Source organism: Carassius gibelio, chromosome B1 (assembly GCF_023724105.1).
Source record: "Carassius gibelio isolate Cgi1373 ecotype wild population from Czech Republic chromosome B1, carGib1.2-hapl.c, whole genome shotgun sequence".
NCBI classification, from domain to species: Eukaryota; Metazoa; Chordata; class Actinopteri; order Cypriniformes; family Cyprinidae; genus Carassius; species Carassius gibelio.
In genome coordinates, this window is record NC_068396.1 from 1,614,034 (window position 1) to 1,640,733 (window position 26,700).

The 26,700-nt window shown below is 41.2% G+C and overlaps 3 protein-coding genes and 1 non-coding gene across 4 annotated transcripts; 2 read left to right on the forward strand and 2 right to left on the reverse strand.

Annotated features, from left to right (window-relative positions):
* Positions 1 to 932: 932 nt before the first annotated feature.
* Positions 933 to 4,101, reverse strand: rpl24 (ribosomal protein L24). Its single transcript, XM_052544989.1, has 6 exons — positions 4,013 to 4,101; positions 3,815 to 3,890; positions 3,402 to 3,512; positions 2,522 to 2,658; positions 1,982 to 2,045; positions 933 to 1,060 (listed from the first exon to the last, which is right to left on the reverse strand). The coding sequence occupies exons 1-6, from the start codon at positions 4,015 to 4,017 to the stop codon at positions 980 to 982; spliced, it is 474 nt and encodes a 157-aa protein (XP_052400949.1). The 5' UTR covers positions 4,018 to 4,101; the 3' UTR covers positions 933 to 979.
* Positions 1,138 to 1,270, reverse strand: LOC127949754 (small nucleolar RNA SNORA17). The gene has a single exon (XR_008152432.1). It is a non-coding gene; the product is annotated as a small nucleolar RNA SNORA17 (small nucleolar RNA).
* On the forward strand, positions 3,887 to 10,960 carry cep97 (centrosomal protein 97). The gene is made up of 12 exons (XM_052544973.1): positions 3,887 to 4,056; positions 4,181 to 4,330; positions 4,774 to 4,916; positions 5,081 to 5,239; positions 5,310 to 5,411; positions 5,556 to 5,669; positions 7,377 to 7,543; positions 7,867 to 8,031; positions 8,320 to 8,429; positions 9,155 to 9,710; positions 9,878 to 9,953; positions 10,079 to 10,960. Exons 2-12 carry the CDS (start codon positions 4,270 to 4,272, stop codon positions 10,361 to 10,363), a joined length of 1,938 nt encoding a protein of 645 aa, XP_052400933.1. The 5' UTR covers positions 3,887 to 4,056; positions 4,181 to 4,269; the 3' UTR covers positions 10,364 to 10,960.
* A 517-nt stretch (positions 10,961 to 11,477) lies between these two features.
* On the forward strand, positions 11,478 to 19,115 carry nfkbiz (nuclear factor of kappa light polypeptide gene enhancer in B-cells inhibitor, zeta). The gene is made up of 12 exons (XM_052544974.1): positions 11,478 to 11,748; positions 12,032 to 12,129; positions 12,223 to 12,256; positions 12,361 to 12,458; positions 13,205 to 13,482; positions 13,607 to 13,712; positions 13,789 to 13,935; positions 14,326 to 14,389; positions 15,186 to 15,346; positions 16,970 to 17,080; positions 17,151 to 17,318; positions 18,309 to 19,115. The coding sequence occupies exons 1-12, from the start codon at positions 11,574 to 11,576 to the stop codon at positions 18,351 to 18,353; spliced, it is 1,485 nt and encodes a 494-aa protein (XP_052400934.1). The 5' UTR covers positions 11,478 to 11,573; the 3' UTR covers positions 18,354 to 19,115.
* Positions 19,116 to 26,700: the final 7,585 nt, after the last annotated feature.

The following is a 26,700-nucleotide window of genomic DNA, read 5'->3' on the forward strand; positions in this document are numbered from 1 at the left end:
TATATGAATAGAGAGGTTGGTTTATTGACTTTATGGTGCATTTGTGTTACTACCATCTCTATAACTGGATATCAGCACGTATTTTCATTGTAATTCATCTAGCAATCTCAGGATGTTCTGTAATTGGCATACAAACTTAAATCTTTTTTATTTTTATCTTTCAAATTTTTCTTACTCAAATTATTTTCATTTTATAGTACTCAAATAAATCACTTATATTATGTCTTAGTTTCTGTCTAGTGTTTTATAATGGAAAAAAATATGCAGTGGTATGTTTAATGACTAAATAACTTTGTAGAAGCATTCAATAGAGTTAGTAAATACTTTTTATATTGGGGGGGGGGGGGGGCTAGAAATGGTCTCAGAAAAATATTTGCAGGAATTTAATTTTTAATGTTATCTTTGTCAGATTTGAAATAGAAACCCATATCAGATAAAAAAAATAATCAGTTTGATAACCCTAATTCAGTGTGGTTAAAAAAAAGTTTTCAAGGCATTTCAGTGTCTATAACTTTTAATATTTTTGCGCATTATCAAATCTGGTTGATAAGTAAAGCCCAAAGGGTCTTCTTTCCAAAGACACCAAAATTATGTAACACTTGTAATTTAGGTAGGGCAATTTCATCTGCGAGTTCCTTTTATGGGAAGTCATGGCCTAGTGGCTAGAGTTTGACTCCTAACCCTAGGGTTGTGGGTTCAAGTCTCGGGCCGGCAATACCACGACTTAGGTGCCCTTGAGCAAGGCACCAAACCCCCAACTGCTCCCCGGGCGCCGCAGCATAAACGATGCCCACTGGTATAACTCAACAGTTTAACTTTAGGGGAGTTGGAAAATGAGCTTTTTTTTTTTTTTTTTTTTTTAAGTGTAGTGTTAACATTGTTAGTCTTTAGCACTGAACATTAATGAAATCAATACTTTGAGGACACTCAAGGCTGATAGTGAAAGCTTTATTGATACACAAAACACCAAAACATCAGCTTAGCGCTTGCCACCGACACGAGGAGCACTGGTCTTCATGGGCTTGGCGATTTTCTGTTTGGCTGCAGCTTTAGCAGGGGCCTAAAAACAACAGAAACACCTCACTGATGACATGAAGGACATTTAAACACAAGGAGTTACATTTGGTTTTGCAATAATGTGTAGGGCTATAAATGACACTGAGCACCCATTATTAAGGGTACTAGGTGTAGACATAGTCCTTCTACTCTATGCCACCTTATGACACAGAAGTGACAGAATCAGTCACACTGCAACGCCTCAAGGGGCAAAAAACAGTCACACCACACAAAATACATTATCGCTTACAAAAGATAAGCTGAAGAGTAGCTTATATCCTTCATTTTTTACAATTCTTAAAGAGATAGTTTACCCCAAAAAAAAAAAAACTAGCCCATGATTCACTCACCCTCTAGTCTTCCTAGGTGTTCAGGACTCTCTTACAGACAAATGTCCTGGCTCTTTATAACTGCAGTGAATGTCAATATTCAACAGTCCAGCAGAATTTCAGAATGCAGCGGCACGACTCGTCTTCAACAAGCCCAAAAGAGCCCATGTTACACCTCTTTTTAATCTCCTTGCATTGGCTACTGCATCAAGTTCAAGACACTGATGCTTGCATATAGAACAGCCACAAGCTCAGCATCCTCTACTTTCACTTTGTAAATTCAATAAACAGCATCAACCCATTGTTATAAGTGCCTCACATGGGAGTGAATAAAGGCCATCTGAATGAATTATGCCTTTCAAGAAAAACGTTCATATTTAAAACTTTATAAACCCTAAACTCTAGTTTCCGCTTTGTCATACGCACAAGAGATCTGTGTTCCAGCGGGTGACAGAGGAGCCAGGACATTTAATATAACTCTGAAATGATATGTCTGAATGAAGAAAGTTTTATACACCTAGGATGGCTTAAGGGTGAATAAAACATGGGCTAATTTTCATTTTTGAGTGAACTATCCCTTTAAAACCATCTTTTACCTTGGCGCTCTGAGTGGGTTGCTTCTTAGTGGCCTGCTTGGCCTTCTTAGCCTCCTTAGCAGCCCTGAAACATCAGATCGAAAAGTGTTAGAAAGGAAATGTTTAGTTTTGTTTGCACTCGTCTCAATGCGTTTACCAGTCACAAACCTGTGACACACAAAGCCAAGATTTTAAAAACTGCACTTTAAAAAGTAATGTAATATCAGAATAAGTTTTGGAGTCTAACATCTAGAGCCAAAAAAATACAGTGTCACTTATTCACAATGACTTCTGAAGGGAGTCACACAACCAACTTAAAAGTTAACATTACACAAAAATACTGTTAGTCAATTAAACACATTAAAGTAGTTTAGTGAAAAAAGATTTTTTGATAAAACTGCAGGACTGTGATGCTCCAGGGTTAGATCTGATGCGTCAAACATGCAGCAGAAACACGTAATGAGAAGGTAACTGTGCAAAACCAGTTGCATTACCGTAAAAAGATACATACACAAAAACAACTATTTGAACATCTGAGACTACAAAATAAGCAATGCTCACCGGATGGCCTGCTCTCGCTGTGCTTTACGCACTTCAGGCTTCTGGTTCCTCTTGGCCAGAATCTCAGCCAGTGAAGCGCCGGTGATGGCCCTCTGGAACTTCACCGCACGACGACTGCGCTTCTTACTCACCTCTTCCTAAAGCAGCAAACACACACATCGGAGCACAAGCTTTCTTTAGTCAGTCAACACTACACACAAAACATCTGCTGAATAAACAGAATGGGCTCTTAGAGTGTTAACATGCACATTCTTAAAATGATTAAGATCAAGCAGAACATGCATGTGGACATGTAAATGTGGTAACCCATTTTCTTCTATCGGAGTAAGCTTAAATTACGCAAGCATAAACCGGTCAACATTGGTAGTTTTTTTCCCTCATTTTGTGCGGTCATGTAAACAATAACCCACTTTGTCGGCTTATTGAAGTGCGCTTGTGTGAAACGTGACAGGAAAACTTCATCAGTGCAGACGTAAGTGCATCTAGACGGAGTACAAGTTTTGCAGTAAAGAAAGGAGGAAACAAAAACAATTTAATGACGGAGAAAATAAGTGTTCTCATCTCATGCAGAAGTGATTAAGTGAAAAGCTGCTTTATAACTGCACGAGAGGATAATATACGAGCTGAACGTTTCTCGTTGACATGTAACAAGCTTTAACATCACAACTGACAAACAGATTTAATAATCAGAGTCAGATACACAAATTATGATATTTCGACGTCACTACAGGAAAATAACTGATTACTGGAGTGCATGTAAACGTGCTCACTATAACATCACACTCTACGTCCCCTCAGTGTCTGCGTCCCGGAGGTTCGAGGCGCAGGTGTTAGGGTTAGAGTAAGGTTAATTCGAGGCGTGAGTGTGGCTCGGACTCACATGCTGGCCCTTCTTGTGCTTGCGGCGGTACAGAACAGTCCAGTTGATCTGTCTGGGGTTCCTCTTGGACAGGAAAGCTGACTCACACTTCGCATTCAGGAACTGGAACACCTGCAGAGCAGACGATTGAACACATTTACTCCGTTCCTGCAGTCAAAGATCTGAGAACAGTCTCAACACAGATCACAGATGATGTTTCTCTCGGCACTAGAGCTCAAAGCTGAAATTAAACCTATCATTCGCTCTGTCAGGAATGTAGTTAGCCAACAAGCTAGCACTAGGCTAGAGAACCACACTAAAGACTGCCAAGCGTAAATACTCGCGTCACAAAACACTAAGAGCCATTCATTCATCGATAATCACGGATTAAACCACAGCAGTGTAATCAAACACGTGTATTGTTGGCGCTTTACCTTTCCGTCGATCCTAGCGTAGCGCCGGCCGTGGCCGGGATAGATCTTATACCCGCTAAAACTGCACAACTCGACCCTGCACAAAAATAAGAGTCACAATAGCTACATCTTATTTGTTATTAACATCTGAATACTTCTGCAAGCGCTTCTCGCGGATAACTTTAAAGATGTTTTTGGATGAACACAGAGAACACTCACTTCATGGCGGCGGTTCAGATAGGGAAGAGGAAAAGGAATTGTGGGTAAGGCGTTTATAAAGGAGCCTATTTCACAAATCTAAATTCTTTTTTCAAAGTAAACATAAAATTGATGGCTAAATATTACCAGCGTTATTACAAAAATATCTAAAATTATTATTATTTCCAGGTTAATTTATCCAATCAAATAGTCGATCGGTTGCCTGGCGGTGACACAAGCGGGAAGTGAGCGGAAGTAAGCGGGAAGTGAGCGGAAGTATGGCGGAGCCTGAGGGAGCGATCTTTACCGATCCACTGCTCCAAATGTCAAATTACGAAGGTATGTGCAATAAAACCCATTCCTCCCTGCGACTGATAATAGATTGATTAGTTGCGCGTGTGCTTCCGTTGCAGACAGACAACATGTTGTCTTTATGTGTGAGGAATATCACGGTTATATCACAGTGTGTGAAGATCCTGACGAACTGTCTGATCTGTTTTTGTCAGAATCTACTGTTATAACACTAATTATCTGACAGGATTTAATTTACAAATCTGCTGTTTATAATACCTGTTCTGTTCGAGGGGGTTTCATGTATACTGGAAGCTTTAATTATTCTGAATTCATACACCATTTGTCTTTTTAATGATTACAGTTGACATGAATAAACCTGTTCTCTTCTTTTGTCTTTGGAATAACGTTAATTGTTTTCCATTTTAAGTGTGTTTTGAGTGTAGATGTCTCTCGCTCATCAGTGTTTGTCCTGTGCTCTTATTACTCAGGTCCAGGTTTGTTAGACCTTTCAAATCAGGGTCTTCATAAACTGGATCCAAAGTGGTTCAGTCCCGGGATACACACACTGATTCTGGACCAGAACCGGATCATTAAGCTGGAGCACCTGGAGCACAACGAGGATCTGCAGCAGGTCAGTCAGGTCCACACTGACCTAACCCTGCGGTCAGCCCAGATGGGTGTGTGTGTGTGTAAGTGTGTAAGTGTGTGAGAGACTGGCTCTCTGACACCTGCGGTCAGCACTGATGTGTGTGTGTGTGTGTGTGTGTGTGTGTGTGACCGGCTCTCTGTTCACAGCTATCTGTGGCCTGTAATCGTCTGGTGCGCATGATGGGCGTCTCAAAGCTGACACACTTACGAACCCTGAACCTCCCCAACAACAGCATCGGCTACATCGAGGGCCTGAAGGACCTGTGTCGTCTGCAGTGGCTCAATCTGTCTGGAAACAACATCAAGGTGTTCTTCACATTTACCATGCGTTTAATTGAATATGAGGCTGATTCTTCATCAGTGTGTGTTTGTGCAGGTCATCGAGCAGCTCAACACCTGCGTTTCCCTTCAGCATCTCGATCTGTCAGACAATAATATCTCTCACATAGGAGACCTCACAAAGCTCTCAGTGTTAAAGGTATTTGCCATTTGTCTTCAGAGGCAAATCATTCATAATCTCTTAATGTGTTTAGATAAATAATCTTAGGAAGACTGAACCAAAACACAGAAAAAAAAACGTGATGTGTCACCGAATTTTAAGGCCTGTCTAACCCATTTTCAGACACTTCTTCTGCATGGAAACATCATCACGACTCTGCGCACCGTTCCTGCTCACCTTCCAGCGAACCTCACCGTCCTGTCGCTCGCAGAGAACGAGATCAGAGACCTGACCGAGGTAAAGCACAGCAGACAGATAATAGAAGCGGCTTGATAATAGGGGTGCTCCGAACACCCATCATCTGCCTCTTAGGTGACCCTTGTGACACACTGTGCTTTCACAGAAGAGTCTGCTACTGATCCATGCTGTTTTACTTCAAACACATTTATCCATTATTTTGATTTCAAATTCAAACATTATCACTGAAAATGCTTTTTTTTGCAATTCTTTTTTTTACACACTACAATATAGGGTTGTGCTGATAGACGACAGTATTGTGTATTGACGATAGTCAGAGATATCAACATAAGCAGAATTCTCTGTCGATAATCAAGACTATATTAGGCTCATTTTCCTATTAATGTATTAGATTATAATAATAATAACTATTATTTTTATTAGGCTGCTTATAATTTGGCTATCAAACTGCCCAGGTATTTTACTTCAGCACTACATTTCTCTCTCTCTCTCACACACACACACACACCGCGAGCGCAGGAGGATCAGATCCTGTAGTCGCTGAAGTGTCTGCTTTGACTCGGATAACTCTTTAAATCCATGAAATGAAAGGGTTAGAAAACGAGGAGATGGTGTCCAACACATTTCAATCAATCAATCAATCACCTTTATTTATATAGTGCTTTAAACAAAATACATTGCGTCAAAGCACTGAACAACATTCATTAGGAAAACAGTGTCTCAATAATGCAAAATGTTAGTTAAAGGCAGTTCATCATTGAATTCAGTGATGTCATCTCTGTTCAGTTTAAATAGTGTCTGTGCATTTATTTGCAATCAAGCCAACGATATCGCTGTAGATGAAGTGACCCCAACTAAGCAAGCCAGAGGCGACAGCGGCAAGGAACCGAAACTCCATCATTTAATGGCTGGTACACGGCAACACACTCTTCTCATACATGAGAGATTAACTCTTTCTTGGTATTACAAATAAAGTATAGACTAAATAATAAAAAGGTGGCAGAGTGAATTTATCATCCATAGAGATTCTAATGTGTCACATCAGTACTAATGTGATGCATGCAAAATACAGAGTTTTGGCCGTTACAAAGTCTCCATCCACAAACAGACATGCATCGTCTGCAGATATAAGGTATCTCATTGCATATATGTGCAATATTGTAAACGAGCCCTCACTAACTGAGTTTAATGCACAGTTATGTTAGAAAGCATCTCGTTCTTGTTTCTGTGACGGGTCGGTCTCGTCATGAGGAACTTAGCTGTTTTAAATACTTTATATTTAATGTGTTCGTTTATGTCCAATATTAGTGTTAAACTGCTGGACTTTAAATGAAATCAAATATTGATTTTCACCGTTGTCTGATTCTGTCGAACTTTAGACTGATAACTTCTGTGTGCAGATGCAGCAGATTCGTCACAGGACTCGTGATATGACAGTTGTGTCCGACTATATATGAACTAGTGGTTTTAAATACAGTATTTTTATATTTAACATTAGTTTATCAGTATGTCTGAAAGTATATTGATTATTGGTGATTCCATAGGCTCTCTCTCGCACACCTGCTTGGTTTAAAACACCAAACAGTTCTGCTAAGAGTCTCTCTCTAGCTCCACTCATGCATGATAATATCGTGTATCGTCGATCTCACGTGCTGACCATATGACGATTTGAAAAATGACCATATCGCCCAACACGTGTCATGTGTAAAGGATGTTGGTGTTGACTCTGTGTGTGTGTGTGTGCAGGTGTCGTATCTAGCTCCGTTACACAGTCTGGAGCAGCTGTCCGTCAGGAGTAACCCATGTGTGATGGCCACTCCGGCTCTGCCCGGCTGTGATTATCGCCCGTATGTTGTCAGCTGGTGTCTCAGTCTGAAGGTGCTGGATGGATACGTGGTTACACAAAAAGAGGGGTAAGTGAGATGCCTTTTTTAGTACAAGAATTGCAGTCTGTGTTGTAATGTGGTGCTACAAATCATTCTGTAACAGCTGTCATACATCATATTTGACACTACTTTAAGAAAGGTGGTCTTCTAATCATAGAGGGTTAGCTCAGACTTTTTTAGCAAGTTGACCACATCAAGAATACATAAAAAAAATTGTGGACCATCTAACAAACACCTGTTTACAGTAATTACAGTTATTAAAGACAATAGAAGACATTAACTTGAGATCCATTGATTTATGCGATATGTAGTCTTAAGAAAGCAGCTGCATTACTCTGCCGTGTCTCTAGACTGAAAGGAGAATGGCTCTACAGTCAAGGAAAAGGGCGAATGTTTCGGCCGGGGCAGCACACACAGCTGGTCCAGTATTTGGCATCCACATGTCCGCTGACCGCCGCGACTGCCTTACAGTCAGCAGAGGATGCTAAACTAGAGAGAATCCTCAACAAACAGAGGTAGCGTCCAAAACACACCATTTAATCCACAGCAAAACCTGATTGGTGGAGCTTCACTGATCAGCTGTGTGTGTGCGTGTGTCTGTGTGTGTGTGTCTGTGTCTGCGTGTCTGTTTGTGTGTGTGCGCACGCGCATGTGTGTGTGTCTGTGTCTGTGCGTGTGCGTGTCTGTGTGCGTGTGTGTGTGTGCGCGTGCGTGCGTGTGTGTGCATGTGCGTGTCTGTGCGTGTGTGTGTCTGTTTGTGTGTGTGTGCGCGCACGTGTGTATGTGTGTGTGTGTGTGTGCAGACAGCATCAGAAACAGCTGAAGCAAACACGTCACTGCGGCTCGAGTCCGGTTCGCCCCACGCATCTCAACGTTCACAAGAACACAGATGTGGAGGTCATCGCTCAGGCAGGTCAGTTCAGTGAAAGACTCATGGAGGAGATCATTAATTCACTTTTCTGTGTGGTTTTCAGCACAAACGTCTGCATCTCTTTCACCAATATTGAAATGTGAAAATACAGACAAAGATAAAATAAGATTTTATTGTTAAAATAAGACAATTACAAAATAATCAGGTAAAAGCAACCATAAAAAATAAGCTTTCAGGGAAGATTAAAACACTAAGAGATTCTGCTTGCCTAATCCCGGCAGGCAAATAATTCTAAAGTTTAGGAGCAATTGAAAAAAAAAAGCACTATAAAACAATCCATAGACTTTAAATGAGTGAATGGAGCCATTAAAAGGGCAGCTTCACAGGAGCAGAGATCACACACTGTTGTAGCAAGGGTTAAAAGCTCAGAGAGATAATGAGGTCTCAAACCATGTAAACCCTTTAAGTAAGCATGAGAGTTTTAAACTATAGGGAATCTGACAGAGCCAGTGTAAAGACTTCCAGACAGGAGTGATATGATGCCTTGTCCTGTTTCCAGACAGGATTGAGCTGCTGAATCCTGAGCCGACTGTAATCTGTACTTTAGGGAAGTTTTTGTAATACAAAGATGTTAATGATTTTGTGTTGTTGTAGAATCTAGGGAGTTTTTTCATTGAATCAGGCACCATTTCATCTTTAGTGATTCTGCCCTTCAGTGTTTCGTGTATTTTTCTCCTGAAGTGATTTGTTCTTCATTATGATTGTAGATGTGGATCCAGGAGTTCATGTAAATGCGTGGATGAGCTCTGTGTCTTCAGCCGTGATCGCTGCGGTCCGTCTGCCGCCCGCCGCTGAAGACGGGATGATTCTGGAGGATGTGCAGACTGATGAGGAGAAGCTTCATGGCAGTCTGCTGTCCTCAGAGTCTGCTTTCTTGCCCTTTAACCCTGCTGTTCATCCAGCTTCAGCTCCTGACAGCGGGGAGGAGGAGTTTGATGATTCTCTGGCTCCTCCCACATCCACACAGCTCCACCCATCGGAGGAGGGGTCAGTGGGCGGAGCCGTCCTCAGCTCTCATGTGACTGACAGAGCCGATGTGTTGAGTGGCGATGCTGTGCTACAGAACAGTTCTGCGGAGGAGACGCAGAGATCTGCTGCGCTGCAGTGTGAACTAAAGCAGTGTGAAGCAGCTGTCAGGATCCAGTCGTGGTGGAGGGGTCACTGGACGCGCCTCTGCCATCCACAGGCCAAAGAAGTGCGTGCTGAGATCCGCTTGAGAAGGATGCAGGATCACATCGTCCACCTGACCGCGGAGCTGGAGAGGTCAAACTCTTTACTGTTTACATGTTTGTGCATCAGGTTATGAGCTGGAAAGGAATCACTGTTTTATTTTAATTGTTAGCTGATTAGTTCAAACGTAAAATCAACTTCATCAATACTGTAAGCTGAAACAGTGTAAAGTATTTTGCATTAACTCATATGTTTTGCAGGGTGCGCAAGCAGCACGAAGAAGAGCGACTGCAGAGACGTGTGCAAGAAGAAGCGGTGAAGTTCCTGTGGAAGCAGGTCTGTGTGAAGATGATGAATGATGAATACTGCTATACTGAATACTGAATACTGCTGTGAACGTGTGTGTGTGTGTGTGTGTGTGTGTGTGAACGTGTGTGTGTGTGTGTGTGTGTGTGGAGCAGCTTCAGGCGCTGCTGGAGTGGCAGTCGTCTGTGAACGAGCGGCTCAGTGTGGCACAGAGTTCAGCGTCAGATCCCAGCAATCCCGCAGCGGCTCCTGTCCGCACAGAGATCTCCATCCCGGAGTCTGGCTTTCATTCCCCGGGAGAGCGAGCGGCGGGGGACAGTCTTCTGGAGCAGTATCTGTCCTCTGTGCAGCAACAGGACGAGGATGAAGACGACAGAACGGGAACACCTCAAGATCCATCCGATCTCTCTCCTCATGGGAAAAAAGAGCGCTTGTCCTGACCGGAGTAGAAGCTGAAGTCTGAAAGGAGTTTAGGAATCACAGGACTCGATCGGGACCCATGTGCCCTGGCTCTGGCTCTTCTTAAAGATCAGACACTTGCCTGTTTTAATCCCTGGCCTTCAGAAGACTTGTAGACTCGTAGAGTTACACACATGCGGTCAGCAGACTGAAGAAGATCATGTCTAACTCGACAGTGACTCCTGTATGACTGCCTTTCTTCTTTCTAACAGTGAATTACATACACTGCTGGATGTCAGTATACAGATTTCTGTTGAAGTACTTTACATCTTTATGTACCCAGGGTGCCAAGCTCTTTCAGTGCACTTAGCAGTAGACTTGTTTCCTTTTGGAGCCTGGACAACACGACCAGACGTAGCCTTGTTCTGTAGAAGAGCATGTATTTCTGTGAAGTTAATGTGAATTGATTTGATAGTCAGCTGCAGTTCAAACCCTACTGAGAGCTTTCTGTGTGTGCATCTGGATATTTACAGTATGTGCTGCAACTAGTGTTCAGTCTGGTATATGCAAGTTTTTATTTATTAAATATATATTTTAAAATTCATTTTTGTAAAATAAAGTTTTACTTTCTTTCCCCATTCTGGTATTTTGCATCAGTACATCAGCAGTGGACAGAAAACGTGGTTATTTGTGGGTGTTTTGTTTTGATTACATTTCAATTGTTCTCTTTAGAAATAATTTTAAAAGAGTGAAATGCTTTGGATTACTGTGGATTATAACACCATCACGACTGGATCTCTCACTAACACTAGATGGAGCTCATTCTCCGAGACGCTTTGTGCTTTCGTTTACGCGTTTGCGCTGTTTGTGTTCAACATCGTATAGACTACCGCTATTAATTCAGTCATTCGTTTTTATTAATAATAATAAGATAAAGTAATTACTTTATCTAGTTTCTCTTGGTTGATTTCCTAAATAAAACGGTCAAATCATCATTAATGAATGCTGACTGGATTGGATCAGTTCGTGACGATCTCGATGGTTTTTTATTCACTTGTCAGATTTATACTCGAACAAGAAATCTCTCGAGTTGATTTGACGATATTTAAATTATTCGTGTTTTAGAATGCTGAAGGAGCGTCGTGACGTCACTCCTGATGTCACTCGCGAATAAGGTCTTCAGCGAGAGTTGCGTCGCGTCATTCAGACCCAGCTCTCTCTCGCTTGCGCGTCACAGCAGGAGAAGAGAAGATGATCATCGACGGAGTTAGTGAGGGATTGTCCGGTGTTCTGGACCGGGACAGCGATGTGATGACCAGTCCGGTGCACCTGCTGTCGTTCTACGGTTGCGCTTCTCCCGCCGAACCGATCCTGTCAGACTCGGAGCAGAGCTCCAGCAGCGCGGGAAGCCCTCACAGCGACAGCGGTATGAGACTCTACTCTTTAATCAACCAGACTGAAGTGCTGTGTTTGTGCTGGAGAATAAAACCTGTCATATTCAGTTCAGTTCAGGTGTAAGTTATTTATATCGCGCTTTTTACGAAACAAATCGTTGCAAAGCAGCTTTACAGGAAATTAAAGTTTATATATTATATTTAGGAGTAGCTCATAAGTGTCAAGTTGATGTCCATATCACGCAGACAGTGGCTTTCAGAGAACCGTAAACTGATTAAAGTCAATAAAGTGTAATGAAAGCTCTTGCTCCTCAGTGGACGCGCACGGCGCGCGCAGAGCGAGTCTCTATCAGGGCGTGCGCGTGAAGAACACCGTCAAACAGCTGATCCTGCAGAAGAGACACTACAGCCAGGTACAGATACATTATTATGTTTTATGACATGATTTAAATGAATCCAGTGTTGTTTTTTATGCTGTTGCGAATGAATTATATGCTTCATTACAGGGTCAGCAATATCAAGTAGAAAACACGTGTCCAGGTAACTACATCAATTATCAACTTATGATTACAGGAAATTAATCATAGCAACAGGAAAAGTTGTTGTCAAAAGGTACTAGATAATAATTTTCCATTTCATTATAGCTATAATTAATGCGCTGCAGAGAAGGAAGAGGGATTTGGAGAATCTGAGTGTGTGTCCTGATAAACGACCGCGAGTCCTGGACTCAGACTCGAACCCGGTGTGTTTCACTGCTTTATTATCTCTTCTGATCTCCACGCTCGAGATTCTGAGGCCTGTCAAAGACAATGACATCTGTCTGTTATTCTACTGGAAAAAGATCAGTGTGGGTTCTATTCCGTGTACAGCATGCAATAATAAACATATATTTGCATAAAGCTAACCTAACCCATGCTTGTCCATGCCCACGGTGATTGGAGTAAAAATGAAAAAAATATAAGTTTAAGGTACATTTAAATTGAATTAATAAATATAAATTTATGCATTTAGCAGACGCTTTTATCCAAAACGACCTACAGTGCATTCAGGCTATCCATTTTTACATATCATGTGTTCCCGGGGAATCGAACCCCTAACCTTGCGCTTGATAACGCAGTGCTCTACCAATTGAGCTATTTACATATTTAGAAAAAATATGTGCCATTAAGTTGTGATTAATCACAAGTAAACTCATGACAATCATGCAATTAATAAAAATTAAAAAAAGAATTTTAATAGATTAACAGTCCTAATATATATATACTGTATCTATATCCATGCCCTGGAGGAAGTGCCCCACACATAGAGTGTCAGTCTGTGGGAAACACTTGCTTACAGTTGAATAAGAATCACAACAGAGCAGTGTTTCTCATCGCTCAGGATGTTTTAGATGAGCTGAGAAACACTGCTGACTCTGAGTGATTAGTGTAAGTGTGTTTACAGTGGATGTGTGGAGTATATATGAAGCCTCTGGCTCTGTGTCTGTAGTTTTCGTACGGCGAGAGCATGATCTGTGACTCTGAGATGATGGAGGACTTCGGGGAACGGCTCTCCATCGAATCTGTGATGGTGAGAGGCTTTCCTCAGGATCTGTGCATTGATGCCCAAAGTCATCAGAACACATTCCCATCCTCGTCCGGCCTCGGCCTCGGGCTGACCGCTGCGCCGCCGGTGTCCTTCTTCCAGTGGCAGATCCAGCAGGAGGAGCAGAGACTGGCTTCTGTGAGCCACGCTGAGCTGACCGCTCGAGACGCAGACGGAGACACGTGAGTGCTCTTCCACACATTACACGCTTCGATCAGCACTCACAGGTTCTAGCTCTTCTGCTGCTTCACATGTCTCCAGAGGAACGCGGTTTCGAGTCGTTAGCTGATTGTGGACTGATTACAGGTTTTTGCACATCGCGGTGGCTCAGGGCAGAAGAGCTCTGGCGTATGTCCTCGCCAGGAGAATGGCTGCCCTCGGCATGCTGGACATGAAAGAACACAACAACCAGGTACAGCCACAAACACCCACTGCACCCTGGGCCTGTCTGTGAGAGGAACACACCTGTGATTAACTTGTCCTCGCAGAGCGCCTTCCAGGTGAGCGTCGCTGCAGACCAGCACCTGATCGCTCAAGACCTGCTCCAGCTGGGGGCCGAGCTCAACACCAGGGACTGCTGGGGCCGGGCCCCGCTCCACGTCTGCGCAGAGAAGGGCCACAGCTCCACGCTGCAGGTATCTGCTCATACTTTGATTTGATAATTACATCTTCATTTAAGTACTCAACCAGTAACTGACCAGTTAGATGTTGAAAAACCAGTTAACTAGCCTGGCCTGTCCCTACAGTCATTAACAACACTGTACTTCCTTATTAACCCTTTCTTCTTATCATGTTCTCATCTTCTATCAACAGTCCTCGTCTATCATTCAGTCAGATGCTCAGTGTTTATTTAACCAGCCGCTAACTGACTTCCTCATAGCATGCTTAACTAATATGCATTTCCTCAAAAAAGAGGCACGCAAAATCCCCTCGCCTGGCCGCACAACACTGCTCTTTTGATAAGACTTCAAAACAAAATGCCTGTGTTTCTGTCAGCATTAAATGTCACCATTAAATCTCCTCAGGCCATCCAGAGATCTGTGCAGACGAGCGGACGGCCCGTGAACCTGGAGCTGGTCAACTATGATGGTCAGTGTCTCTGAGGAGCGGCTCATCTAAATACACATTTTTTACTTAATTATTATGAATTATATTTGAATTTAAAAGGCATAATTTCAGCTAGGGGGATAAACTCTTTTGAGGCCACAAAAACCAAATATTACTAATGCATGTTTCTTCAAAGGAATAAAATCATCTCACGTATATCTTTGAAAAAAAGTGCATAGTGTTTAAAATAATGTTTATAAAACAAATATAATAAGATTGCTTGAGCGATCAGAAACAACACAACATCATGTATGTATGCAAAGTTTATCACAAAAAACACGAATAAACTAAGAACAAGAGTACTTTTTACTTTTTTCATTTACAAACATGAGAGCAGATGCAGAGGGATAAAAACACTGCAGTTAAGTTTTGAGATGTTATTTAATAGTTGAACTTACATTTATTTTAAACGGATCTCTAAACATGAGGCTCTCTTGTGCGAGACGCGAGTGCAGCGGTGATAGAAGTCCCTAGAAAATGCGATAAATAAATGCTCTGTGTGAACCGCTTCAGTTCTGCAGTAAACCAGATCTTCTTCAGGCTGGAGCCGTCATCTCATCTCTGCGCAGCTGATAAAGCTGCCTGACACACACCTAACATTCAAATCTAACGTTTTTGCATTCAAATGTGGATTTTTATTTAAATTCAACAAGGCAGTCGTCATATTCTAAATTCTATGTTTGATGTGACAGCCCTGTGCTGGTTGCTTCATGTAATGAATCGTCACACAGCTGATGTTGGAGCGCAGTGATGGATGCCGAGTGTTTTGTGTTCGCAGGACTAACGCCTCTTCATGTGGCGGTGCTGTCCCACAATGCCGTGCTGCAGGAGCTGAGTCGTGGTCCGTGCGTTCAGAGTCCAGCTCTGCTGCAGAAGAGGAAGCAGCTCGTCGAGTGTGTGAACACACTGCTGCTGATGGGCGCCTCGCTGGAGGCCAAGGTTTGTACTGGTTTCACTGGTTTCACTGGTTTCACTGGTGACTGTAATAGACGTGTGCGTCTCTGCTGGTAACTGATCGTCTTCTGTGGACACTTTCACATTTCTGGGTTTCTCAGCTGCGGAAGTCGTTATAGTTGGGTGAACTTCAGGAGCAGTGAATGGAAGAGTACTACAGATATATATTTTTTACATTCCCATTTCCTAAAATAGCCAAAAGAAAAACTCCACGATAGTGTCTTCATGACTTTGAATAAATGGAAAAAAACAGAGAGAGACTGATAACTGCAGTCAGAAGAGAGAGCGACGAGAGACGCTGCTTTAGAAACATTAACGTTTTCGCATTAGTGTTAACTAGGATATTTGTAAGTTGATTCAAATTTGATATAATACAAAGTATAATGTTATAAATGTACATTAAAAGAAATACAAATATTAAAAACTTTTGAGTATTTACGATGCTGACCGTTAAACACGTCGTCACAGTCTTGTGAAAAGTGTCCAGTGGTGGGAAAACACACTGTTCCAAAACACACTACAGAAAACCAGTTTTTACTGCTTCTGATGGATAAAAGTTGGTCGTTTGTAATGGTACTAGTAGTGGAAACCATCAGAATTTCTGGAATTTCTTAGGTCTAAAGTTCGATCGACACGCCCATTATTTTTAAGATTTTCTCCTTAATCAACAAGTTATGAGCTACTTTTTGAGCCTTAACCGTTTCCCGACCAAACTCAGAATAATCCGTTATTCCTGAAACAACAACAACAGGTGTGTGTTTGTGTGTGTGTGGGTGGGGACTCGTGTGTGTGTGTGTGTGTGTGTGTGTGTGTGAGAGGGAGAGTGTGTGTGTGTGGGTGGGGACTCGTGTGTGTGTGTGTGTGTGTGTGTGTGTGAGAGGGAGAGTGTGTGTGTGTGTGAGTGTGTGTGTGTGTGTGTGGTGACTCGTGTGTGTGTGTGTGAGAGAGAGGGAGAGTATGTGTGTGTGGTGAGTGTGTGTGTGTGTGTGTGTGTGTGAGAGAGAGAGGGAGAGTATGTGTGTGTGGTGAGTGTGTGTGTGTGTGTGTGGTGAGTGTGTGTGTGTGTGTGAGAGAGAGGGAGAGTATGTGTGTGTGTGTGTGTGTGAGAGAGAGGGAGAGTATGTGTGTGTGGTGAGTGTGTGTGTGTGTGTGTGGGTGGGGACTCGTGTGTGAGAGGGAGAGTATGTGTGTGTGTGTGTGTGTGAGAGGGAGAGTATGTGTGTGTGGTGAGTGTGTGTGTGTGTGTGTGTGTGTGAGAGAGAGGGAGAGTATGTGTGTGTGGTGAGTGTGTGTGTGTGTGTGTGTGTGGGTGGGGACTCGTGTGTGTGTGTGTGTGTGTGTGTGAGAGGGAGAGTATGTGTGTGTGGTGAGTGTGTGTGTGTGTGTGTGAGAGGGAGAGTATGTGTGTGTGGTGAGTGTGTGTGTGTGTGTGTGTGTGTGTGTGTGGGTGGGGACTCGTGTGTGTGTGTGTGTGAGAGGGAGAGTATGTGTGTGTGGTGAGTGTGTGTGTGTGTGGGTGGGGACTCGTGTGTGTGTGTGTGAGAGGGAGAGTATGTGTGTGTGTGTGTGTGTGTGTGTGTTGACTCGTGTGTTTCCCGTGTCTCTCAGGACTGTAAGAGCGGTCGCACCGTGCTGCACATGGCTGCTGAAGAGGCAAACGTCGAGCTGCTGCGCCTCTTTTTGGATCAGTCCAACTACTGGTTGGTCATCAACGCCAGGGTGAGTGTGTGGTGCTGTGTCCAGCGCTGGTCTGATCTCTGACCCCTGACCTCTGCTCTGTGACCCGCAGGCGTTCAGTGGGAACACGGCTCTGCACATGGTCAGTGCTCTGCAGGGCCGCAGGACTCAGCTGGACGCAGTGACACTTCTGCTGCGACGAGGAGCCGATCCCAGCACCAAGAACCTGGAGCATGAGCAGCCGGCGCAGCTAGTGCCCGACGGACCCCTGGGAGACCAGGTCAGAGAACCGCAGTCTAACTGACCGTAGATGATGGGGAAAATAACACCGCTAGTTATTATTACCTTTGCACCGTCTATATCAGCTGAAACTCATGTTGGGTTTCGCTCAGTCACTCTGATAGCAAGATCATTTCCTCATCCAAATGCCTCTTAATGCAACACATACCCAGCATAAAAATAATATTACAATATTAAATCCATCCACACGAAATGGCTACATTTACATGAATACATTTGCATTTTTTGCATCTGTCGGAATGAATGAATTCTGATTGACAAATATGAGCGTAGTGTTTATATGAACGCTAAATAAAGTGATTACGTCACAAGCTGCTGATCAGATTTACTCTCTTGACTGACTTTAGAAAGCAGTAAAAGCACTTTAAACCCATGGTCTGTGGAAGAGTGTCTTAAACAAGGACTGATGGATGTTGTTCTGCTCCACTTCACAGACGCGGAGTGAAAGCAGGATTTCAGAAGGACTGAAACTCATTTAGGACTCGTTATTCACTGAAAAGCAGCTCTTTCTGCATCTCGTTACGCTGTTTTTAGGTCGCTGCACATGCGCAGTATTTCAAAAGTGTTTGGATTAAAATCTGAATCAGATCTGGACAGTTCAGTCTGATTAACGCGGTAACATGAGAATCTTTTATCCCGGTTGTGTTAAGATCAGATCTTTAGGCTCCATATAGACTCAGAATGCTCTTCCCGTAATGATGCTCTTTTCAGATAGACTTCACAAGACTTTTCTTAAACTTTCTATTACAGCCGTGATCTCATTATACACTAGATTGGTGCACTAGACTGTATTTTCATAATCGTGTGATTCCCAGCATCTCCCAAACTGTACTTTGGCCGTGGTTCTTCACCTGAAGGAATCAGTCATAGCAGACACGTCCTGCTCGTGCGGCGCTGAAGCGTTCGAGTCGATGGATGAAGCGGTCAGAGGACCGAATCACTGACCCTTGTCTCTCTGTGCTGTCCGCAGGTGCGTCGGATCCTGAAGGGGAAAGGAGCGCAGAGCCGCTCGTGAGAATCGCTGTCAGTCAGGCAGCCGTCAGTGTACAGATTCATTTGCCGCCGCAGGCAGATGTCAGTTGTTTCCATGAAACAGTCTTATCATTGTTCACTACTGAGTAGTAGACGGCACAGGAACGTGAGAGCAACGGCTCAGAGAAGACACCGGACGTCAGAAGAGGAATCCAGAATTTGGCTCTGGTGTGTAAAAGAATGTAAACCATAATAATCTCTAAACTCTATCTGGATTAGTGTTATTAGTATTACTCTGATCTGTTTTGTCAGAAGGTTAACATAAGATAATAATCAGTAACTTTGAACCTGTTGGACCAGAACGTCCTGAGTGTTGACTTCAGGCGTGTCTCAGCGTGTTCTTGTGTTTTCTTCCATTGATAATTAACTTTTATGAGTTCATGCTATTCTCGAGAAGTCCTCTAATTATTCTGTTTGACTGTAACTGCTGTTCTCAGAATCAACAGTAAAATCCACATTAAAATAAGGTTAAAGGGGTTTGTTTTTGATGAAGACAGAAAGAGATGGCATTATAACAGCTCATATGACTTGATTCTGTATTATATTAGTGCTGTATGAGTTTTTGTGGTGATGGGATTAGTATATAGGATTATTCTTTCTTTCTCTATATATAATGTCATTCAGCATTGTTTATTGTGCATCAGGTGCGGGTCATTGTTTGTGTTTTCTTTGCAGGTAACATGATATTCTGTGAGTTTAATTGTCCGCTGTAATTCAGTCTTAAATAAAGATTCCTTGTTCTGTTCTTGTGAGAGTGTCAGATTTCAGAAAAGTGTCGAAACAAAAGAGCAGAAACTGATCCAGAGCAGGAAATAATTCGACTGAAACACAAGCTAACGTGACACACACCTTACAGGAATTCACAAGAAGCACGAGATCACAGGAACAGCACGAAGTGATTGAACAGTGTTTACTTTTGAAGTGTTTGTCAGTCGAGTTCATCTACTTCTCAGTGCTTTTAAAGTCATCACAAAGACAAGAAAAAACCTCATTCATGTACAATAGACCCACGGAAGACACTCAAAATAGATTCCCTCGCTCACGTAAGCTGACCTTTTAGTTTTATAAGAGGAAAGCACCTATGAAATTAGGAGATTTCCTCATAGTCTGAGTGCTGAAACTACAGCAAAAGTCTTTATATCATCAGATTTAACCTCCACTTCTGCATTTCTTTCATGTCACATTCCAGAATTGTTTCTGGTCTATAAAAATAATCAAAATAGAAACATGAAACCACAATATTCTCACAGCTCCAGTTTCATTTATCTGAGCCAGAAATCCCCTCGTTCTGAACCAGATTTCTCCTTCAGTGTCCGTGTGTTTGTCTTTACATACACAGCCCTTCATTTCATAAGAAACCTCTTATATGTTTAAAAAAAAAAAACATAAAGGCAGGACAGAGATTATTCAAGTCGAGATGATTAATTATCTGTAACAGCAGTTTCCTTGGCCTGTGTTTTTTAAAGAATAATAATAATAATCAAGCCCAGTGAATGTCTGATTGTTCATTCACTTTATGGTAAAAAAACTGTTAATAATAGACGATTAACAACTGCATATATAAATCAAACTCCGGACACCTGTGAAGGTTTATTGAAGTGCTTCGTGTTCTCGGGGTGTGTCTGTGTAATCACAAGCTCAACCAGCTGGACGTGTCTGATGTCACACCACTGTGTCTAATGTATAGAAGAGTTTTTCAAATGTATAATTTTTAACTTATATTGATGTTTTCCTTGTACATCAATTACAAGCACATGCTAGATTATAATTCCTTGGCCTACTCAAGTCAAGTCACCTTTATTTACAAAGTGCCTTTATCGATACAGAGTGTGTCAAAGCAGCTTTACAGTATTAAACAGTAAACATTGTCAATAATGCACAAGGACAGTAAACACTCAATTTTCTGTAGAATTCGGTTTATCATTGAATTCAGTGATTATCATCATCCAGCTCAGTTAAGTTTAAATAGTATCTGTGCAATCAAGTCGAGGATATCGCTGGATATTAAGTGCCCCCAACTAATCAAACCAGAGGAACCAAACTCCATCGGTTACAGAAACCCCTGCCACTAGGCTGTTATGAGGGCACTGTATGATTTGTGTTTCTTCTTCAGTGAATTTTCTGACTTCAGTTTAAGTTTTAATGCAAGTCTAATCGGGTGTGTCTGTGTGTTTGAGCTCAATGGTCGAGATCAGTCAACTATAGCCTTTGTGAGTTTCTCACATGCTGGAGGCAGGTTGCTACATGACTTTACGTTATAACTTTAACTGGAGATCAGAGAACGACATGCTGAACCGATGAGCTAATCATCAACATCATTAACAGAAAGAATACAGGAAGCTTTCTCTAATATCCTTTCTAATCACACTGACAATGAAACTTCATGTTTGATATTCATATATTTTTGTTGCTGGGTTCTTGTCACAGCTGATCTAGTTAAAGAGAAGAGAAGAACAGAGTCTCATGGGAACTCTCACTTCCTCCTTCAGGTGCCTTACTTCCTGTCCCAGTCAGATTCCCGGCACTGATGCGTCATCTTTTTATAGTGATTCCACTGGAATATTCATGACATACACTCAAAAACCAAACATCTGATCATGTCACAAAGACATATGGTTTATTGTTTCGGTCAACTTCAATACTACTGTCCAGATGGAAGGGAAAACATGCTGACCCTTTGAACTGGGGTGTGTTTCTGGAACATTACACAACATCAATAACGAGGTCCTTTGACAGAGAACTCATCTAATGATCCTGATGACAGATGGGTGTTATATCACTCTACACGACACAACAGAAACTCATACTGTAAATATTTAGAATAATCAAATGAACCCAACTGTAGGAGCATCACAGAACCAGACTCCAGAAGATTGTGTAGTTATTGTGTAATAACATGATCAGCTCATTCTTCACTCGCTCTTTCAGACTGGGTCTACAGCAGGAACAATAATGTGTTTAATAAAGCCGGAACAATAACGTGTGTGTTTAATACAGCCGGAACAATAACATGTGTGTTTAATACAGCCGGAACAATAACGTGTGTGTTTAATACAGCAGAAACAATAACGTGTGTGTTTAATACAGCCGGAATAATAACGTGTGTGTTTAATACAGCCGGAACAATAACGTGTGTGTTTAATACAGCCGGAACAATAACGTGTGTGTTTAATACAGCCGGAACAATAACGTGTGTGTTTAATACAGCCGGAACAATAACGTGTGTGTTTAATACAGCAGAAACAATAACGTGTGTGTTTAATACAGCCGGAATAATAACGTGTGTGTTTAATACAGCCGGAACAATAACGTGTGTGTTTAATACAGCCGGAACAATAACGTGTTTAATACAGCCGGAACAATAACGTGTGTTTAATACAGCCGGAAAAATAACGTGTGTGTTTAATACAGCCGGAACAATAACGTGTGTGTTTAATACAGCTGGAATAATGACGTGTGTGTTTAATACAGCCGGAACAATAACGTGTGTGTTTAATACAGCTGGAATAATAACGTGTTTAATACAGCCAGAACAATAATGTGTGTGTTTAATACAGCCGGAACAATAATGTGTTTAATACAGCCGGAAAAATAATGTGTGTGTTTAATACAGCCGGAATAATAACGTGTTTAATACAGCCGGAATAATAACGTGTGTGTTTAATACAGCCGGAATAATAACGTGTTTAATACAGCCGGAATAATAACGTGTGTGTTTAATACAGCCGGAATAATAACGTGTTTAATACAGCCGGAAAAATAATGTGTGTGTTTAATACAGCCGGAATAATAACGTGTTTAATACAGCCGGAATAATAACGTGTGTGTTTAATACAGCTGGAATAATAACGTGTTTAATACAGCCGGAACAATAACATGTGTGTTTAATACAGCCGGAATAATAACGTGTGTGTTTAATACAGCCGGAATAATAACGTGTTTAATACAGCCGGAAAAATAATGTGTGTGTTTAATACAGCCGGAATAATAACGTGTTTAATACAGCCGGAATAATAACGTGTGTGTTTAATACAGCTGGAATAATAACGTGTTTAATACAGCCGGAACAATAACATGTGTGTTTAATACAGCCGGAATAATAACGTGTGTGTTTAATACAGCCGGAATAATAACGTGTTTAATACAGCCGGAAAAATAATGTGTGTGTTTAATACAGCTGGAATAATAACGTGTTTAATACAGCCGGAATAATAACGTGTGTGTTTAATACAGCCGGAATAATAACGTGTTTAATACAGCCGGAAAAATAATGTGTGTGTTTAATACAGCCGGAATAATAACGTGTTTAATACAGCCGGAACAATAACGTGTGTGTTTAATACAGCTGGAATAATAACGTGTTTAATACAGCCGGAACAATAACATGTGTGTTTAATACAGTTGGAACAATAACATGTGTGTTTAATACAGCCGGAACAATAACGTGTGTGTTTAATACAGCTGGAACAATAACGTGTGTGTTTAATACAGCAGAAACAATAACGTGTGTGTTTAATACAGCCGGAACAATAACGTGTGTTTAATACAGCCGGAAAAATAACGTGTGTGTTTAATACAGCCGGAACAATAACGTGTTTAATACAGCCGGAATAATAACGTGTGTGTTTAATACAGCCGGAATAATGACGTGTGTGTTCAATACAGCCGGAATAATGACGTGTGTGTTTAATACAGCCGGAATAATAACATGTGTGTTTAATACAGCCGGAACAATAACGTGTTTAATACAGCCAGAACAATAACGTGTTTAATACAGCCAGAACAATAACGTGTGTGTTTAATACAGCAGAAACAATAACGTGTGTGTTTAATACAGCCGGAAAAATGACGTGTGTGTTTAATACAGCCGGAAAAATGACGTGTGTGTTCAATACAGCCGGAATAATGACGTGTGTGTTTAATACAGCCGGAATAATAACATGTGTGTTTAATACAGCCGGAACAATAACGTGTTTAATACAGCCGGAACAATAACGTGTTTAATACAGCCAGAACAATAATGTGTGTGTTTAATACAGCCGGAAAAATAACGTGTGTGTTTAATACAGCAGAAACAATAACGTGTGTGTTTAATACAGCCGGAACAATAACGTGTTTAATACAGCCAGAACAATAACGTGTTTAATACAGCCAGAACAATAACGTGTGTGTTTAATACAGCAGAAACAATAACGTGTGTGTTTAATACAGCCGGAAAAATGACGTGTGTGTTTAATACAGCCGGAAAAATGACGTGTGTGTTCAATACAGCCGGAATAATGACGTGTGTGTTTAATACAGCCGGAATAATAACATGTGTGTTTAATACAGCCGGAACAATAACGTGTTTAATACAGCCGGAACAATAACGTGTTTAATACAGCCAGAACAATAACGTGTTTAATACAGCCGGAACAATAACGTGTGTGTTTAATACAGCAGAAACAATAACGTGTGTGTTTAATACAGCCGGAAAAATAACGTGTGTGTTTAATACAGCAGAAACAATAACGTGTGTGTTTAATACAGCCGGAACAATAACGTGTGTGTTTAATACAGCCGGAACAATAACGTGTTTAATACAGCCGGAACAATAACGTGTGTGTTTAATACAGCCGGAACAATAACGTGTGTTTAATACAGCAGGAACAATAACGTGTGTGTTTAATACAGCAGAAACAATAACGTGTGTGTTTAATACAGCCGGAATAATAACGTGTTTAATACAGCTGGAATAATAACGTGTTTTTCAGATCTTCAAATCACTTGCTTTTAAATCTATTACGAAGTCGTTACAAATTAAAGGGTGATCGGGCCTTTTCTGTGGCTGGGCTCAAGCTTTGGAATGCTCTCCCTTTATCATGTGAGTTCTGCTCCTTCATTGGGCATTTTTAAATCTACTCTGAAACACATTTTTAATCTTTAGCTTTTGGAAATTTTTAATTGTTCGTTTTTTTATTGTTAGTTTGTAGTCCTGCTATGCACTATGTACAGCACTTTGGATAAATGTTTATTGTTTTAAATATGCTTTATAAATAAAGGTTGTTGTTGTTGTTATTATTCTAACTTAATGTATTGTTCACATTCAACATAAATGGAGACATGCACATTTAATCAGTTTAGGAAAAAATTGTCCTTCTTAAAAAGTGTAACAGCAATCAATTTAAGGCAAATATCAAAAATATGCTGATTAAAGTAATACCTTATAGAGCACTGATGAGACTACTTCAGAATAAATTACATTTGTGCCAAAAACTGTCACAAATGGCAAATTTTTCCCCAGGAGAAGTAACTTTTTTACTCTGACAAGTTAATGATTGATTTACTTGTCTGAAGGGCAAGCTCATGTCAAAGCTTAGTGTTGAGTCCTGAGTTTGTATATTATTTCCTTCACAAACTACTTTATATGTATATAAATAAGTACTGGTTCGTAATATTAATAAGCTTTGAGTCATTTAATTTCCAGAAATCATACATGCTAACAACGGAAGTCAGAGAATGTAAGCTGTGCCGCTAAAGAAGTTGGAGGCATATGATATCAAGTGTTAGACGAACCCGTTGCTGCTTCGAGTCCCACTCCAAACTGATTTTACCGGGAGCTTATGTGCTGTTTAACAAACAAATAAACGGTGACGTAATGTTTCCACATACAGTATTGTTCAAAATAATAGCAGTACAATGTGACTAACCAGAATAATCAAGGTCTTTCGTATATTTTTTTATTGCTACGTGGCAAACAAGTTACCAGTAGGTTCAGTAGATTCTCAGAAAACAAATGAGACCCAGCATTCATGATATGCACGCTCTTAAGGCTGTGCAATTGGGCAATTAGTTGAATTAGTTGAAAGGGGTGTGTTCAAAAAAATAGCAGTGTGGCATTCAATCACTGAGGTCATCAATTTTGTGAAGAAACAGGTGTGAATCAGGTGGCCCCTATTTAAGGATGAAGCCAACACTTGTTGAACATGCATTTGAAAGCTGAGGAAAATGGGTCGTTCAAGACATTGTTCAGAAGAACAGCGTACTTTGATTAAAAAGTTGATTAGAGAGGGGAAAACCTATAAAGAGGTGCAAAAAATGATAGGCTGTTCAGCTAAAATGATCTCCAATGCCTTAAAATGGAGAGCAAAACCAGAGAGACGTGGAAGAAAACGGAAGACAACCATCAAAATGGATAGAAGAATAACCAGAATGGCAAAGGCTCAGCCAATGATCACCTCCAGGATGATCAAAGACAGTCTGGAGTTACCTGTAAGTACTGTGACAGTTAGAAGACGTCTGTGTGAAGCTAATCTATTTTCAAGAATCCCCCGCAAAGTCCCTCTGTTAAAAAAAAGGCATGTGCAGAAGAGGTTACAATTTGCCAAAGAACACATCAACTGGCCTAAAGAGGAATGGAGGAACATTTTGTGGACTGATGAGAGTAAAATTGTTCTTTTTGGGTCCAAGGGCCACAGGCAGTTTGTGAGACGACCCCCAAACTCTGAATTCAAGCCACAGTACACAGTGAAGACAGTGAAGCATGGAGGTGCAAGCATCATGATATGGGCATGTTTCTCCTACTATGGTGTTGGGCCTATTTATCGCATACCAGGGATCAGGGATCAGTTTGCATATGTTAAAATACTTGAAGAGGTCATGTTGCCCTATGCTGAAGAGGACATGCCCTTGAAATGGTTGTTTCAACAAGACAATGACCCAAAACACACTAGTAAACGGGCAAAGTCTTGGTTCCAAACCAACAAAATTAATGTTATGGAGTGGCCAGCCCAATCTCCAGACCTTAATCCAATTGAGAACTTGTGGGGTGATATCAAAAATGCTGTTTCTGAAGCAAAACCAAGAAATGTGAATGAATTGTGGAAGGTTGTTAAAGAATCATGGAGTGGAATAACAGCTGAGAGGTGCCACAAGTTGGTTGACTCCATGCCACACAGATGTCAAGCAGTTTTAAAAAACTGTGGTCATACAACTAAATATTAGTTTAGTGATTCACAGGATTGCTAAATCCCAGAAAAAAAAAAATGTTTGTACAAAATAGTTTTGAGTTTGTACAGTCAAAGGTAGACACTGCTATTTTTTTGAACACACCCCTTTCAACTAATTGCCCAATTGCACAGCCTTAAGAGCGTGCATATCATGAATGCTGGGTCTCATTTGTTTTCTGAGAATCTACTGAACCTACTGGTATATTGTTTGCCACGTAGCAATAAAAAATATACTAAAAACCTTGATTATTCTGGTTAGTCACATTGTACTGCTATTATTTTGAACAATACTGTATACTATTTTCTTTCGCTCACATCATAATAATTAAATATCATGTCATT